The following is a 15,503-nucleotide window of genomic DNA, read 5'->3' as shown; positions in this document are numbered from 1 at the left end:
GATGTATTAATTTTATTTCCATTTTAAAGATTTATTTATTTATTTGAAAGACAGAGTTACAGAGAAAGAAAGAGAGAGAAAGAGAGAGAATCTTCCATTTGTGTGTTCACTTCCCCCAATGACTGCAATATCAGGGGCTGGGCCAGCCAATGCCAGGAGCCAGGAACTCCATTTGGGTCTCCCAGATGGGTGGCAGGAGCCCAAACCCTTGGGCCATCTTGTCCTGCTCTCCCAGACACATTAGCAGAGAGCTGGATCAGAAGTGGAGTAGCCAGGACTTAAACTGGTGCTCATATGGGGTGCCAGCATCACAGGTAGTGTCTTAACCCACTGTGCCACAACAGCAGCCCCTTACTAATTTTTTAAATGTTGTCTTTGTTTCTTTTTTGCCTTGATGATTGTATTTCTTTCCTTCAACTCATTTTTTTTTGTTTTGTTTTGTTTTTCTCTTCTAGGTCATTGAGATATAGCATTAGGTTGTGTGAGCTTTCTTCCTTTTGTAGTGTAAATGCCTATTGCTATGAACTTCCCTCTGAGTTACTGGTCCTGCTGTCTACAATAAGTTCTGGTATGTTGTGTTTTCACTTTCACTTAGTTCAAGAAATTTTGAAATTTCCCTTTGATTTCTTCCATGATCCATCATTCATTCAATAGCATATTGTTCAGTTTCTAGGTATTTGTATAATTTTTTATTTGTTTTTGATTTATAGTTTTATCCTACTGTGATCAGAAAAGGCACATGATGCAGTTTTGATTTCTGTGAATTTGCTGAGACTTCTTTGTAGCTTAGTAGATACCGTCTTTTCTGGAGAATGGTCCACACACTAAGGAGAAGAGTGTGTATTCAACTGTTGAATGAAATGTTCTGTAAATGTCTGTCAGGTACACTTTGTCAGTAGTGTAGTTTAACTTTGATATTTCTTCATTTTTTTTTTGTCTGGATGATCTGTTCATTGATGTCCCCCACTATTATTGAATACAGGCCTCCTAGACAGCTAACAATGTTTTATAAAATTGAGTGCATCAGCTACATATATATTTACAGTTGTTATATTTTCTTGGTGATCTATTGATCATTACATACTTTGCATCTTTTTACATTGTTTTGTCTTGAAGTCTGTTTTGTATGATACAAGTGTAGTGACTTCTGTTCACTTTTTTTTATCCATTTGTGTGTATTTTTTCCCATTCTTTTTTTTTTTTTTTTTTTTTTTTTTTTTTACTTGACAGGTAGAGTTTTAGACAGTGAGAAAGAAAGACAGAGAGAAAGGTCTTCCTTCTGTTAGTTCACTCCCCAAATGGCCGCCACGGCTGGCGCTGTGCCGATCTGAAGCCAGGAACCAGGTGCTTCTTCCTGGTCTCCCATGTGGGTGCAGGGACCCAAGCACTTGGGCCATCCTCCACTGCCCTCCTGGGCCACAGCAGAGAGCTGGACTGGAAGAGGAACAACCAGGACTAGAACCCGGCACCCATATGGGATGCCAGTACCACAGGTGGAGGATTAGCCAAGTGAGCCACAGTGCTGGCCCCTTTTCCCATTCTTTTACTCTCAGTTTGTGTCTTTTTTAAAAGACTTATTTCATTTATTTGAAATGCAGAGTTACAGGGAGGAAGAGAAAAAAAGAAAGAGATCTTCTATCTGCTGGTTCACTCCCCAGATGGCCACAATGACTGGGCCAGGCTAAAGCCAGGAGCCTAGTACTCCAGCTGGGTCTCCCCTATGGGTGTCAGGGGATCAAATGCTTGGGCCATCTTCTCTTGCTTTCCCAGGCTCATCAGCAGGGAGCTAGATCAGAAGCAGAACAGCTATGATTGGAATAGGCACTCCAACATGTGTTGCTGGCTTCACAGGCAGCAGCTTAACATACTGCACCACAATGCCAGCCCTGTGTGTTTATGTTTTTGTCTTTATTGCTGAAGTGTGTCTCTTGTAGGCAGCATGTAATTGAGCCCTGTTTTTATCCATTTCGCTAATCCATATCTTTTGACTTGGGAATTTGGTACATTTACTTTTCTTTTTTTATTTATTTGACTGGTAGAGTTACAGACAGTGAGAGAGAGAGACAGAAAGGTCTTCTATCCTATGGTTCATTCCCCAGATTGGGGTGACGGCCAGAGCTGGGCTGATCCAAAGCCAGGAGCCAGGAGCTTCCTCCATGTCTCCCATGCGGATGCAGAGGCCCAAGGACTTGGGCCATCTTCTACTGCTTTCCCAGGCCATAGCAGAGAGCTGGATTGGAAATGGAACAGCCGGGACTAGAACCGGTGCCCATATGGGATGCCAGCACTTCAGGCCAGGGCGTTAACCCACTGCGCCACAGCCGGCCCCTCTTTTTTCTTTTTTTTCTGGGATATTTCACAAGACCTTTCTTCAAGTTCAGATGTTCTTCCTTTGTTTGATCTACTCTGATATTGAGGATTTCAACTGTGTGTTCAGCCCTTAAGGCATACGGATCTGGCTGAAAAGCCCATGAGAGTATTACAGGCATGGAAAGCCAAAACACTCTGGCAAAAAAAAAAAAAAAAAAAAAAAAAAAAAAAAAAAAAACAAACCTAAATGAAAGATCTCCACAAGTGAGATCTCAGTGAAAAGAACAGGTCATCAAAGAAGGAGGTACCTTTCTCTGAAGGGAGGAGAAAACTTCCACTTTGACTACGACCTTGTCTAAATATGATCAGAGTCGGTGAACTCAAAAGGCTTCCATAGCCTTGGCAACTCATGACAAGAGCCTAGGGTGATTACTGATGCCATAAACAGGAGTGTCAATTTGTTAAGTCAACAACAGGAGTCACTGTGCACTTACTCCTCATGTAGGATCTCTGTCCTTAATGTGCTGTACATTGTGATTTAATGCTATAACTAGTACTCAAACAGTATTTTTCACTGTGTGTTTCTATGTGGGTGCAAACTGTTGAAATCTTTACTTAATATATGCTAAACTGATCTTCAGTATATAAAGAGAATTGAAAATGAACCTTGATGTGAATGGAAGGGGAGAGGGGGCGGAAAAGGGGAGGGTTGCGGGTGGGAGGGAAGTTATGGGGGTGGAAGCCATTGTAATCCATAAGCTGTACTTTGGAAATTTATATTCATTAAATAAAAGTTTTAAAAAAAGAAATAAATAAAAAAAAACCTGTTTATTAAGAGGCAGAAAAAAAGATGGAGGGAGGGAGAGAGGAAGAGAGAGGGAGGGAGGGAGAAAGGGAGAGAGGGAAACAGGGAGAGAGAGAGCTCTCTCATCTGTTGGTTTACTCCCCAGATACCTGTAGCAAGGTCTACATTAGGAGAAAGTTGGAATAAGGAGCTGCAGCTGGGAGTTGAACCCAGGCATTCCTTGGGATGCAGGCATCCTAACTGGAATCTTTTTTTTTTTTTATTTTTTTGACAGGCAGAGTGGAGAGTGAGAGAGAGACAGAGAGAAAGGTCTTCCTTTTTTTTTTTTTTTGCCGTTTGTTCACCCTCCAATGGCTGCCGTGGCCGGTGCGCTGCGGCCGGCGCATCGCGCTGATCCGAAGCCAGGAGCCAGGTGCTTCTCCTGGTCTCCCATGCGGGTGCAGGGCCCAAGGACCTGGGCCATCCTCCACTGCACTCCCTGGCCACAGCAGAGAGCTGGCCTGGAAGAGGGGCAACTGGGATAGAATCCGGTGCCCCGACCGGGACTAGAACCCGGTGTGCCGGTGCTGCAAGGCGGAGGATTAGCCTATTGAGCCATTGCGCCAGCCCCTAACTGGAATCCTAAGCACTAGTCTAAATGTCTGCCCCCAAGTGCATTTTCTATCTGACTTATTGAGTTCTTCATTTTTTTTTTTCAAGATATCTGTGTGTGTGTTATTTTTTAAATTTTATTTAAGGTATGCAAGTTTCTTGTATTTCATGTATACAGGTTTAGAAACAATGATACTTTCCTCCTACCTCCCTCCTGCCCATGCTCCTACCCCTCCCCCTCCACAATCCTTCTCTGTTGAATTTCTCATTTGTATGGACATGCATTGTTTTCCCAATTTTGGTAAATTGTCTTGTATTCACTTGTGTCTCCTTGAGTTTCCATATAATCATTCTTTTGAGTTCTTTATCAATCTTCTGTTCTTTGAGTTCGTTGCTGGAGAGCTATTAAATTCCTTTGGATATGTGGTGTTGCCTTGTTTTTTCCACAGCTCTTGCATCCCTACACTGAGATTTGTGCATCGGGTGGATCAATGGTCTCTACCACTTGCACAACGTGGCTTTCTCAATAAGTGGCATTCTCCTGGATATGTCTTGAAGTTTTACTTTAGTAGGCTATGTTGGCTTTGGTTCTTGTTGGGGATGTTGGTATATGTAGCTCCTTATAGCTTCTTTGACTTTGCTTGATGGCTTTGGGTTCAGTGTGCATGCTAGTGAGATCAGTGAGCTCTCCTAACATAAGAAGCCATGTATGGGAGAGCATGCTCTAGGAACCAAGGTGGGCATGGTGCACACTGCCACTGTGTGGCCATTCCAGTAGTAAGGGTGATGCATGTGTGCTCTGGCTGATACAAGCATGGGACATGGGTGGGCTGACAGTGGTGTCAGGAGGCATAGAGCACAGAACACAAGCCCTAGGGCAGCAGTTACCTTGGGGAGCTGCTGCGTAGTCTGATTCCAGGCTGGCTGTGGCAGTGAGGAGAATGCAGCATAGATACAAGTCCTGGGGCGGCTGAGGTCACAGGTGGAGTGATTAGTGTGGAATGCATGTCCTCCGTTGATGGCAGGCTGGCTGTGTGGCTCTGCCCCTCGGTTTTGTCACTGCATAACAAAAGCCTGATCTCTGGGGGTTGTTGGAAACAGTGCAAGAAACTTCTCTGGAGCACTGCAGACCTCAGGTAACACCCCTAACTGGGCTCCAAGCTCGTGACATCTGTGGAACTCCCCCGTTGCTTGGGTTGCTGACTTCCGCAGGCAAGGGTCCCACCGGGACTCTCCTGTTCACCCTTTCCCCTGTCACGGGGATTCCCTTTGGCCATGGGGCCAGGGTCACAGTTGTCCAGTCTGCTTTGTCCCCTTCTCTATACTGCTCTCTCACCTCTCCATGTTTTGCAAGGTTCCCGTCCCTCCCTTGCTCGGTCCCAGTGCCAGTCACCTTGGGATGCAGCCATTTATTTGATTTTTTCTGGCTCTTTTCTGTGGAGGAGGAGTTAGCATTGGTCACCTCTAGTCTGCCATCCTATCAGCCACTCAGAGAATATCTGAATAAAGGAATACTCTCACATATCAAACTCTCTGTGCTATTAGTCTTCCATCCAACCCCTATTTTTTCCTTCCCTCACAGCCTCCACTGCATCGTCTGGAATCCCTGCACCTTGCTCACTCAGCATTAAATCAATCACACTGAACCAGCTCCTGTCTGTCACTCACAGCTGCCATTGCCTTCCCTTCTCCTGTCTTGTATTAGCACTGCCCTAATCCAGAACATTGCCATCTGTTCCCTGGACTCCAACGAAGACCTCTGGAAAGTTCCTCCAACATCCTCTTCTAGGGATCCTATTACAGTGTAAATCTCATATGCCATTCTTGCCAAATGTGGGATAAATTCCAACATTTTGCACATGGTTTCTTATCCTCCCTTCCAATCTCCCTCTGCACCCCAACTCAGCCGAGCTTCCTTCCTCTGCATGCAGTGGACATCACGTGGTTTCCCGAGTCGGCCCCAGCGTGCTTTGTTGATCCACACCTTTGCACCTACTGCTCCCTTTGCCCGGGATGCTCTTCCTCCCCATTGTGGCCTGGCTAACTTCCACATCCCCACCCTCCATGCCTGTGCACCTCGGCTTGGTTAGGACATCCTGTTACCGCTCCCACGGTGGGTCGTCAGTGAGCCTCCCATTTCTCTCGTTGGGACCTCCTCACACTTGCATTCTTCGTGTAATGTTTGTTTTCCCTGCTGCAGCATGAACCACACGAGAGCAGGGACTGTGTGGAACTTGCTCACTTCTTCACCATGAGCCTGGCCTGACTTAAGCGTGGTGCTCAACACATTTTCATCGGAAGGACTGGACGCCTCGGGCAGCTGCTGTTTCTCTTTGTTCTTCTATTTGACACCGATTTTGGGAAGCCCACTTGTGCTGTGTGGTTTCTAGAGATCAGACTGTGAGTCTCTCCTTCCTGAGCTGCTCTCCCTTCTTGGCCTCTGTGGACTTTCCCTGGCCATCAGAGTCCTTCCCCTGTTGGGAGGTGGCCATGCGGTTAGGTGGGAAGAAGCTTTGTTAGAAGATAGGACTTTTACATTGCCGGGGTTGGAGAGGGGAAATCTGTGCCAAATTCCCAGCACTGTGTTGGGATGGAATGGGGGAGCCATGTTCAGTTGCTCAGATGGCCCCTCCACAGTCGCTCCGGGGCTGGTGAGAGGACAGGTGACAAATGTTCCCAGTGCGGAAGGGAGTGAAGGTGGACAGACATGCACTGATGGCACTGATGGGCTGTTGCCCCCTCCAGAAGTCCTTGGAATGTTTCTTCCACATATTTCTATTTTTTCATATGATGAGGACACCTAAGTACACAACATTAGCCAGCTACCCTAACGCTGTGAGCCTCCAAAACACCAGGGGGTCTTGCATTTGATCATCTGACTGTGCCGTCTTCATTCAACAAATGTCTCTGGGGGTTCCTCTGCCCAAGCCCCAGATCACACGCCCAGGACGCTGTGGTGAAGGCACCTGAGCCTTCTCTCCTAAGGAACCCACATGCTGCCTGCAGGGAACAATCTATTGGTTTTCAGATGGCACCAACGTGCTAGATGCTGTGACAGAGGGTGTGCGCTGTGTCTGCAGAAGCCAGAGGCGGGAGGTAGAACTCCTAGTGAGCCTCTGGAAGTCTGCACATCATGGTGTCTTATAGAAGCAGCTGAATGGTCTCGAAGGCTTTGATCTGTCTTCAAATGCAGTCCCTGTTTAACATGTTTTGGGGTTTTTCTGCTCTGCTTCTCAGTTCCCTAGAAGGAAGGGATGTAAAGGGCAGCAGCGGGGAACCTGGAGATAGGCACAGTTGGTATCAAATCCAGGGCCCTCCCTTACCTGCCAGCTGGGTGACTAATCACTACCTCTCCCACCAGGAGAACCCACAAGTGCCATGGGCACATGGTGTGCTGGCTTTGACACATGCTGCTTCGTGCCGGCAGGCTCAGTCATGTTTTTGTCCAGGTGATAACAGCTTTTTGTGTGTGTGTGTGTGTGTTGGTGATGACAAGAAAGTTGTTTATATTAAGTTTCACATGGCACACAGGTTTTTTTTTTAAAAAATGTAATTTATTGGTATAAGAATAGTTTAAACAATATATAAATATACTTTAAACATTTCTTGAAAAGTGTAAGTTAGCAATTCATTTGAGGTAAGCCTACACATTCCAAGAAAAGATTTGGCTCTGTAACAGGGGATACTCAAATTGCCCATTGTGCACTATTCGTTCACAACTGTAACAGTTATAATATCACAAATGGCATTTCATAAGTTATAAATATCAATCGCATATAAATTAACCCAGCTTCCCACATTTAAATACTAATAAGTTAAAAAAATAATTAAAATAGTGTCCTAACGCTCATCTTCCTAGTTTCGTAAACAATGTTAAGTTATGTGTCCAATGGACAGGATGGTGTGTTCTGACCGTGGGAGGCAGAGCCCATGAAATTCCGCAAGCAAGGACACCCGCACTCCATCAGGTCCACGGCACGCAGGGTGAACTCCAGGAAGTTTGTGAGGCCGCGCAGGATGAAGTGGATCGTGGTCGTCTTCAGCCACTGGTTTTTCTGCTGCAGGTTCTCCATCAGGCTGACCGCAACGGCTGGCTTGAGGGTGGCTTCTTCATTCAAATTCTTGACCTGAGGAGAAAAGAGAAGGGAAGGGATTGTTGAGTATTGCACACATCCTCTCAGTGGAAGGGCGCTCTGGTGACGGGAAGGTGTTCCAACTGGGGACTAAAGAGTTTGACTGGGGCTCCCCGCCCTGCCTTATCCAGGCGGGGGGAGCTGCTTCTGTGGCAGTCCCGCCCTGATCAGGATGCTACTGAATTCTCAGCTCCTTTACTGTTGTCTCTCCCAGGAGACCACAAACATCCTGAAGGCACACCAGTATCTTAATTGCCTTCTGTTCTGTGATGCAAAACAGGGCCTGGCACATAGTTGGAATTCAGTAGAGAATGAAGAAGCCACAGTTAAATTTCAGTGGCCTCTCAGTCTAACCCTTCTCTCCACTTTCCCTGTCTGCATCCCCCGCAGCATCTGTGGGATCTGGTGGTGTAAGAGGGCTGGGAAACACTTTCCTATAGACCCCCACAGGGGAATGACTAACTTGGGAAAGGCCTTGCAACCCCAGGACTGCTGCAACAGCATCACAGGCGAGCTTGACAGAAATACGAACCTAAACCAATCCCCCCTACCTCACCGACCTGCTGAGTCAGACTCTGTGTGGTAACTAGGGCCCCAGGAGCTTCCAGTGTATTGAGTGTATGAGAACCCCTGGTTTAAGGCAAACTTCTAGAAATGGCACAAGCAAGCTCAGTGCCCAGGATTTCATTCCAGGGCCATTCTCATTGCACTTTGCTTGGCTCGCCTACACCCTGAGCCATCAACCCCTATCTGCTGTTTGAACACCAAGCAGGTGGTGGCCAAGATCCCGGCACCATCCCTCCTAGCCTTTAGACTTCAGCCATTTCTCAGCATTAAGCCCCTGATAAGACCTAGAGGAGAAGAGTTGAAAGAAGCGTAATGACAAGACAGGCGCTTGGCAGCACGGGAAATATTACAGTGATCTTTGCGACCTCCGTTCCTTGTTATCGTGGATCACTGGGAAGAACTGGAAGCACTTCCTTCTACCTCTACAGATGTATTTTTCTTATTTTTCTTTTAAGTTATTAGAAATTGGTATTCAATGCAGTTTTTTTTTTTTTTTTTGACAGGCAGAGTGGACAGTGAGATAGAGAGAGACAGAGAGAAAGGTCTTCCTTTTGCTGTTGGTTCACCCTCCAATGGCTGCCGTGGCCGGCGCGCTGCGGCCGGCACATCGCGCTGATCCGAAGCCAGGAGCCAGGTACTTATCCTGGTCTCCCATGGGGTACAGGGCCCAGGTACTTGGGCCATCCTCCACTGCACTCCCTGGCCACAGCAGAGAGCTGGCCTGGAAGAGGGGCAACCGGGACAGAATCCGGCGCCCCGACCAGGACTAGAACCCGGGGTGCCGGTGCCGCAAGGTGGAGGATTAGCCTGTTGAGCCACGGCAGTTCTCAATGCAGTTCTTTGAATACAGTTTTAAATACAATTACTGATGGGTTTTGTTTTGCATGAGAGAGCCAAAAAAAGAAAAAGAAAAAAGCGAAACAACAACTGAACTCTCCTCAGCCCTCTCCTGGTTCCACCATGAGGTCCCTTTTGCAGTGGTGCTGCTGCCCCGAGCCCTTTTTCCCCACGCCTGGCGAGGGGCAAGGAGCACCCACCTTTGGCCTCAGGGTCTTGATCAGGTGTTGGATGTTCTTCAGCACCATGCTGACCCTGGTGTTTTCTTCGTCACTCCTGAACTTGGCCTGAAGGTGCTCGAGATACATCCGGAACTCCATCAGCCCCGAAGTGATTCTCAGCAGGCAGGTCTCCTGAGAGCAAAGAGCGCAGGAAGAGTGGTTAGCGCTGGGACACAGGAGCCATTGGAAAATGTAAAACTGCCACCACCCGGCATCACCTCCCTCTGCCCTTCTTGAGAACTTCGAATGCCTTTCACGTGTCCCATTTTGGGACATCAAACAGCACCAGCTGCCCCTGTCGAAAATATCAGGACAACCAGGTAATTAACAAATTTTACCTGGAGCCCAACAAATGCTAGACTGTTTCTCCCCTCCCTGCTCTCCCTGTACTCCGGCTCTCCTCCGTGTCAGGATAGACCTCCATTTATGTAGAATCAGAAGTCAGCACAGGGGCTGGGCATTTGGTACGGCAGCCAAGGTGCAGCTTGAGACACCAACATCTCAGGTGCCTGTTTGGAGATCTGGCTCCCCTGCTTCTGATCCAGCTTCCTGCTGATGTGCAGCCTGGGAGGTAGCAGGTGTGATGGCTTTGGGGAGTTTGGTCCCTGCCACCTACAGGACAGACCCAGATTGAGTTCTGGGCTTCTGGTTTTGGCCTGACTGAGTCCTGGCTGTTGTAGATGGAGGATCTCTCTCTCTGAAAAAAAGTATAGGCCATCTCACTGTCTGGAAGGACAGAGGTGTGGAGGGAGACCTCAGAGGGTGTGCAGGCCTGGATCCTGCCAGGGGCAGACAGAGAGGAAAGCAATTCCCAGGCTCACTTAGTCAAGATGAGCTGGCTAAACTTGCCAGGGTTTTTAACATTTGACAGTCAGGAAGATCCCAGCACACCGAGGCCCTCTCTGGCCATGCCTGTCCAGAGATAAAGTGTCCTTTTAAAAAGTCTTAAGTTGATTTCCTTATGAAACATTGCACCTGCCATGCTCTCTACATCCGCCCTCCTCCTTGTGGGCTGCCTGGTCTAGACAGCTATGGGGAGATTCCTGCCTAAGGAGCAGCCAGCAGCAAAGGTGACAAGTTCATACATTATTCACCGCCGGCGGGAAGCATCCGTCTTCTTCTATCAGCCTTGGAAGGTGCAGATTGACTTCCGCCAGTGCCTCCTTTCTGTTCATGCAGTTGACATCATGGTCACACATCTGGAAAAGGAAACCAGAACCGCTCATGCTGAAGCGTCCATAAAAGAAACACCACTAGAGGGCCAGGTCATGCTCCTGCACAGCCAGCAAAACCTCTCAGAAAAACGAAAGTCACAGCCCACTGGCACCCATGCCAGGCCAGAGACCTGTGGAGTCGGGCCAGGCTCACCCGTGGCTGCAGGAGTGCCAGTTTCCTCATCCCTAAGTGGGATACCACCTTCCTCCCCGGCCAGTGGGGAAGACTCAACAAGACTCACATAAGGTGCCTGGCACACAGTAGGTGCTTCATATGTGACAATGGTTGTGATGACAGTTTGGTGAGTCTAATTCAGCTGGAAGGACCTTTGGCATCATCTTGCCCACCCCCACCCATAATGTTACAGATGGAGTACGGAGGTGATAGGGAATCGCCCCATGATGCCAGAGTGGTCCAGGAGAGCCAGCACCAGACTCTGGGCTCCCAATCCCTTCTGCTGTTCTTTCTACCGGGTTGAGCCAAGACGCCTTGCACTTGGAGTTGGGAGAAGCTTCAGTCTGCTTGTGATTTGCCCTTTTGGTGTGCCCTAGGGTCTGCATCTGATTGGAATGACTTTGGGGAGTCCTAACCACTGAGCTCACACACCCACAGTTACGTAACTTCTCCAGCTCCCCGGGGAGAAGCTGAACATTCATCCCAGCTGCCACTCTGCTAATCTTCTCAAGGTCTGAGGCTTGAGATGCAGGATAACAGATCCTACTTTGCAGTTAGAGAAGCGAGACGTGAGAATCGGTGAGCCTCAGCGCAGGACAGCTGTGCGCATGGGCAGAGGAGCGGAGACCCCAGGCCCAGTCCGTCCTTTCCAGAAGAGAGGAACACCCTGCGGCCGCGGCAGAGAAGTCCCGCAGGCAGCTGGGGCTGTCCCCCGGACCCCCAAGGCATGGCCCTTCAAACCCTGTGGCCCAGCCTACCCACCTCTTTCCTCAGCTCCTTGATGGTCTCCAGGATGCTCCGGATGCTCTCGATGGTTCTGCCTGGCGGCGTGAGGGTTTTGTCGGGGCTGGCCTTGGTGTTGGAGTCCTCCCTCACGGGTGCTGAAGTGGGGAAAGCGGTAGCCACCACCAGGAGCAGCGCCAGCGAGCAGCCGAGGGGACCTGGGCGGAGGGCGCCTGTGCCAAGGAGGGAAGGGCGCGCCGTGAGCGACGGCGAGGGGCCGGCGGCCGACGCGGGCTGCTTGGCTGCCCGCCAGCCCTGCCTGGGCCGCCCGCCCTCCCTCACACGGACTCTCGCGCCCAGCGGCGGCGGCGGCGGCGGCGGCGGTGCGGCCGGGATTCCCTGCACTTACTTGTGAAGGAGTTCATAGTCGGGCTCCTGGAGGCCAGAGGGAGCTCTGTTTGTTCCCGGTGGGCTCGGAGGCAGAATGAGCCTCAGACATCCCCAGCCTCATATTTATGGGGGGTTGAGACTGTAATTTTGAGACTCGGGGAAAATCCCACATTTGATAAATCTTTGTTGGAGGTGGGGGTGGGGCCGGGGCGGGTGGAGTTGATAGGAAACTATTAAGATTGTGCAATGTGACGTCGCCATCATCTCAAAAATCACAAATTGGGGAAAAAGCGCTGGCTGAGCTCATCGCCAGGGCTAGCCGGACCTAGTGGCACTATGTGTCCTCAACTTTCCTTCTTCTTACTTCTGCTTTACTGACTGTGACTCAGCACTCGGCATGTCTTGAGAAAGCATAAAGCTAAAGTCACGTCCAAGTTTGACTAGGAGGCGAAAAGAGCTAAAGCTGACTGTGTTTTTTTTTTCTCCCCAAGTAGCTTCCATTGTAAGATAAGGAGCTAGGATTCAGTATTCAGGTTTATTGGCATTTGTAAAATCCCTAGGCTGTTGGGAGTGCCTCTCCTTAGCTCAGTCCACAGATAGCACTGAAGCCCTCCAAGCCCTGGACTTACAGCCAGGGGATACGGCCAGGCCAGCGGACATCTCAGCACTTCGCTCTCCTGGCTCCTGCCGTGAGCAGGTGTGGCAGAATTGCCTGCTCCTGCCTCACACCGTTACTTCCAGGAGTCCCTACTGGTGCGCATGGCACTGCGTGAGTGACTCACTGTTGTGCCACGTGGCCTCGGTCTCCTCCTCATCTGCTCCAGCCCACTGGGGGAGGTCCCGCTCTCGCCTTAGTGACTCCTTGGGGATCCTCCCCACAAGGACTTTGATCTCTGTGCATTGCCCTATGCTGCTCATGCTGTCTCCACTCAGTGTCCCCACCACTGTCAGCAGCCGTAGGACCCTGTGCCCCCGGGGCACCTGGAGGGCACTGGACAGGTCTCGGGTCAGCTGGAGCCTTCAAGTTACTGAGGCCCACAGATACATGAAGAATACTACTACTATTTTTTTTTAGAGAGATTTATTTATTTAAGAGAGTTACAGAGAGAGAGGGAGACACAGAGCTCTTCCTTCTGCTAGTTCACTCCCCAGATGGCTGCAACAGTCAACGCTAGACCAAGCTGAAGTCAGGAGCTTGGCTGTCCATCTGAGCCTCACGAGTGGGTGGCAGGGACCCAGGCATGTGGATCATCTCCCACTGCTCTCCCAGGTACATTAGCTGTAAGCTAGATGGGAAACAGAGCAGCTGGGACTCGAACAGCTGTTCTGAGAAGGGATACCAGTCATAGGTGACAGTTTAACCTGCTGTGGCACAGCTCTGGACACACTACTCACTTCATTGATGGGATGACAAAGGAAGGCCCTGTGCATAGAATCTTCTAGAGCTGGTATTCCTAGCTGCCTGTCTCTGCATGACTTGATTTGAATCTCAAGGTGGCTGCAAAGAAATTAGTAATACAGGCAACCACTCAAGGCCTGCATCAGGCTTCGCTTCCTGCCACCGAGGCTTCTTGTCCTGGCCAAGCTTGCACTGACCCCCTCTTGCCTTGCTTTCATGCAAATGGACTCTGCCCCACCAGGCTGAGGATGGCTCCAGGCTGGACCAGGGTCCCTTGCACATTGCTGAAAAAGTTATTTACAAAACACACCATTAACATCACAATTGGCTCTTTGCTTTGCAAGTGAAATTTCAAGATCGCAAAAGCAGTGACCTCTGCTAGGGCATTTACTTTCCTCTGGATGTGACATTTCAGGACACGCCTGTTGGGGAAGGCGAGTTCCTCCATTCTTTTGCCCTTCGATGGTACACAGAGGCAGTGGTCCTCTGGTGGTAGTGGGGGGCTTTTGATTTTTGAACAAAAATGGAGAAGGGTAGCTGCATGGTTTTGCTTTTAGTGCCTCTGGGAGTTAAGCAGCATTGACACCATGCCCAGGACTCTGGGTCCTGCACTGAATGAAGCTCCCACCCTCCCTGATCCCCCTGCCCCGCACTGCACTGTGAGGGGCCTCTGCTGTGTGCAACTGCTTGTTCTCAAGCATCTCTTTTTTGGAAAATGCAACTTGATGAATTTCAAATACCGAAACTTAGTGACTGAATAGGATGTATAGATTTACTTTTTCTTTCTTTTTTTTTTTCTCCCAAGATTTATTTATTTGAAAGGCATAGTTAGAGGGAGGAGGGGAGAGATATCTTCTACCTGCTGGTACACTCCCCAAATGGCTGCGATGGCCAGGACTGGGCCAGGCTGAAGATGCGAGCCTGGAATTCCTTCTGGGTCTCCCACGTGGGTGGCAGGGACCCAAGAACTTGCACCTGTCATCCACTGCTTTCCCAGGTGCATTAACTTGGAGCAACAGGGATTCCCACCAGTGCCCAGATGTGTCACAGGCGGCAGCCTAACCTGCTGTGCCCCCATGCTGGCCGCTAGATTTACCTTTCCAATAAAAACTCTTATTAAAATAGAAGTCCATGTCTATGATAAAATGTTCCCACTGGGAAAGTAAGCCTCCTTGCCTTCTTGGCTTCATTCCTCAGAGTTAGAGCCTAATCCCCAGTTCTGTGGATCTCCTGCTATGCAAGTCTGAGACAGGGTCTTGTGGCGTCCAGGGACTCCCCTCTATGTTTCCGTGGCTGGTTGATGGGTGTGCATGCACTGCGACTTTTGCCACCTGTGCAGTTTCCATGGGAGGTCACGGGAGAAATGAGCTCCTCCCGAGCCCCAGAAGGGCAGGACAAAGGGGAGGACCTGGGGGGTTGCGAGAGAACCAGGGCAGCTCTGCTTTCAGTCCCACCTCATGTGGGGCCAGCTGTGTCCCAGAAGAACTACTCTGTGTCCTGTGTTCCTCAGAATGACAGCCCTTGCCTGCTTTTCTCTGTGGTGGTGCCGTCTAAGTTTGGAGAGGCCTCATTGAAGGTGCAGAGGAGAAGTAACTTCCGCTTGGTTCCTCTGCTTTCCGGACAGGGGTTCTGTACAGATCACGAGGGCAGAGGTGGCACTGTGGTTCCTGCCCATGTCCTACAGGGTGGGGGGTGACTGACCAGGAGGGAGGATCCCAAGAAGAAAAGGGAAGAAGCTGATTGTCAGGGAATTTGCAGCTGTTGTCAGAACGCGGTTTCACTTGTCACTGAGGCATGAGAAGTTTGCGAACTGAAACAGTGAGATGGTGAGTGAGCGGCCGCTTCTGGGACTGAGTCCCACTGAGCAAATATCAGGCCGGAAGGCCCTGGGGAATGCTCTGCTCTGGAAAAAGCGGTGGCATCCCTTGGAGAGTGACCGCTAGGGCAGCACCTATGGTGGGTCTATTTGGGAAGAGCCAGCTGATTGTGCAGGGTGGCCAGCCCCAGTGGACCAAAGCTCTCTGCAGCTCCCAGCCTGGTCCAGCCCAGATCTGGCCTCCTGCAGTCTCAGTGCTGACAGCTGCCCACCGCAGTACTTGTTCTGGCTTCAACTTTTTCTTGTGGGGACGAGGGGGATG

At 49.7% G+C, this 15,503-nt stretch overlaps 1 protein-coding gene across 1 annotated transcript; it reads right to left on the bottom strand.

Moving 5' to 3' along the window:
• Window positions 1–7,248: 7,248 nt before the first annotated feature.
• IL6 (interleukin 6) lies at window positions 7,249–12,052 on the bottom strand. Its single transcript, NM_001082064.2, is given in 5 exon segments — window positions 7,249–7,833; window positions 9,444–9,596; window positions 10,550–10,663; window positions 11,616–11,809; window positions 11,986–12,052. Coding segments are annotated over 5 exon segments (726 nt in total). The 5' UTR covers window positions 12,002–12,052; the 3' UTR covers window positions 7,249–7,584.
• Between the last annotated feature and the right edge of the window lie 3,451 nt (window positions 12,053–15,503).

This window comes from Oryctolagus cuniculus, chromosome 16, assembly GCF_964237555.1.
Source record: "Oryctolagus cuniculus chromosome 16, mOryCun1.1, whole genome shotgun sequence".
In the NCBI taxonomy this organism is placed as follows: Eukaryota; Metazoa; Chordata; class Mammalia; order Lagomorpha; family Leporidae; genus Oryctolagus; species Oryctolagus cuniculus.
Note: the sequence above shows the minus strand (reverse complement) of the source record. Positions and strands in the feature narration are given on the sequence as shown.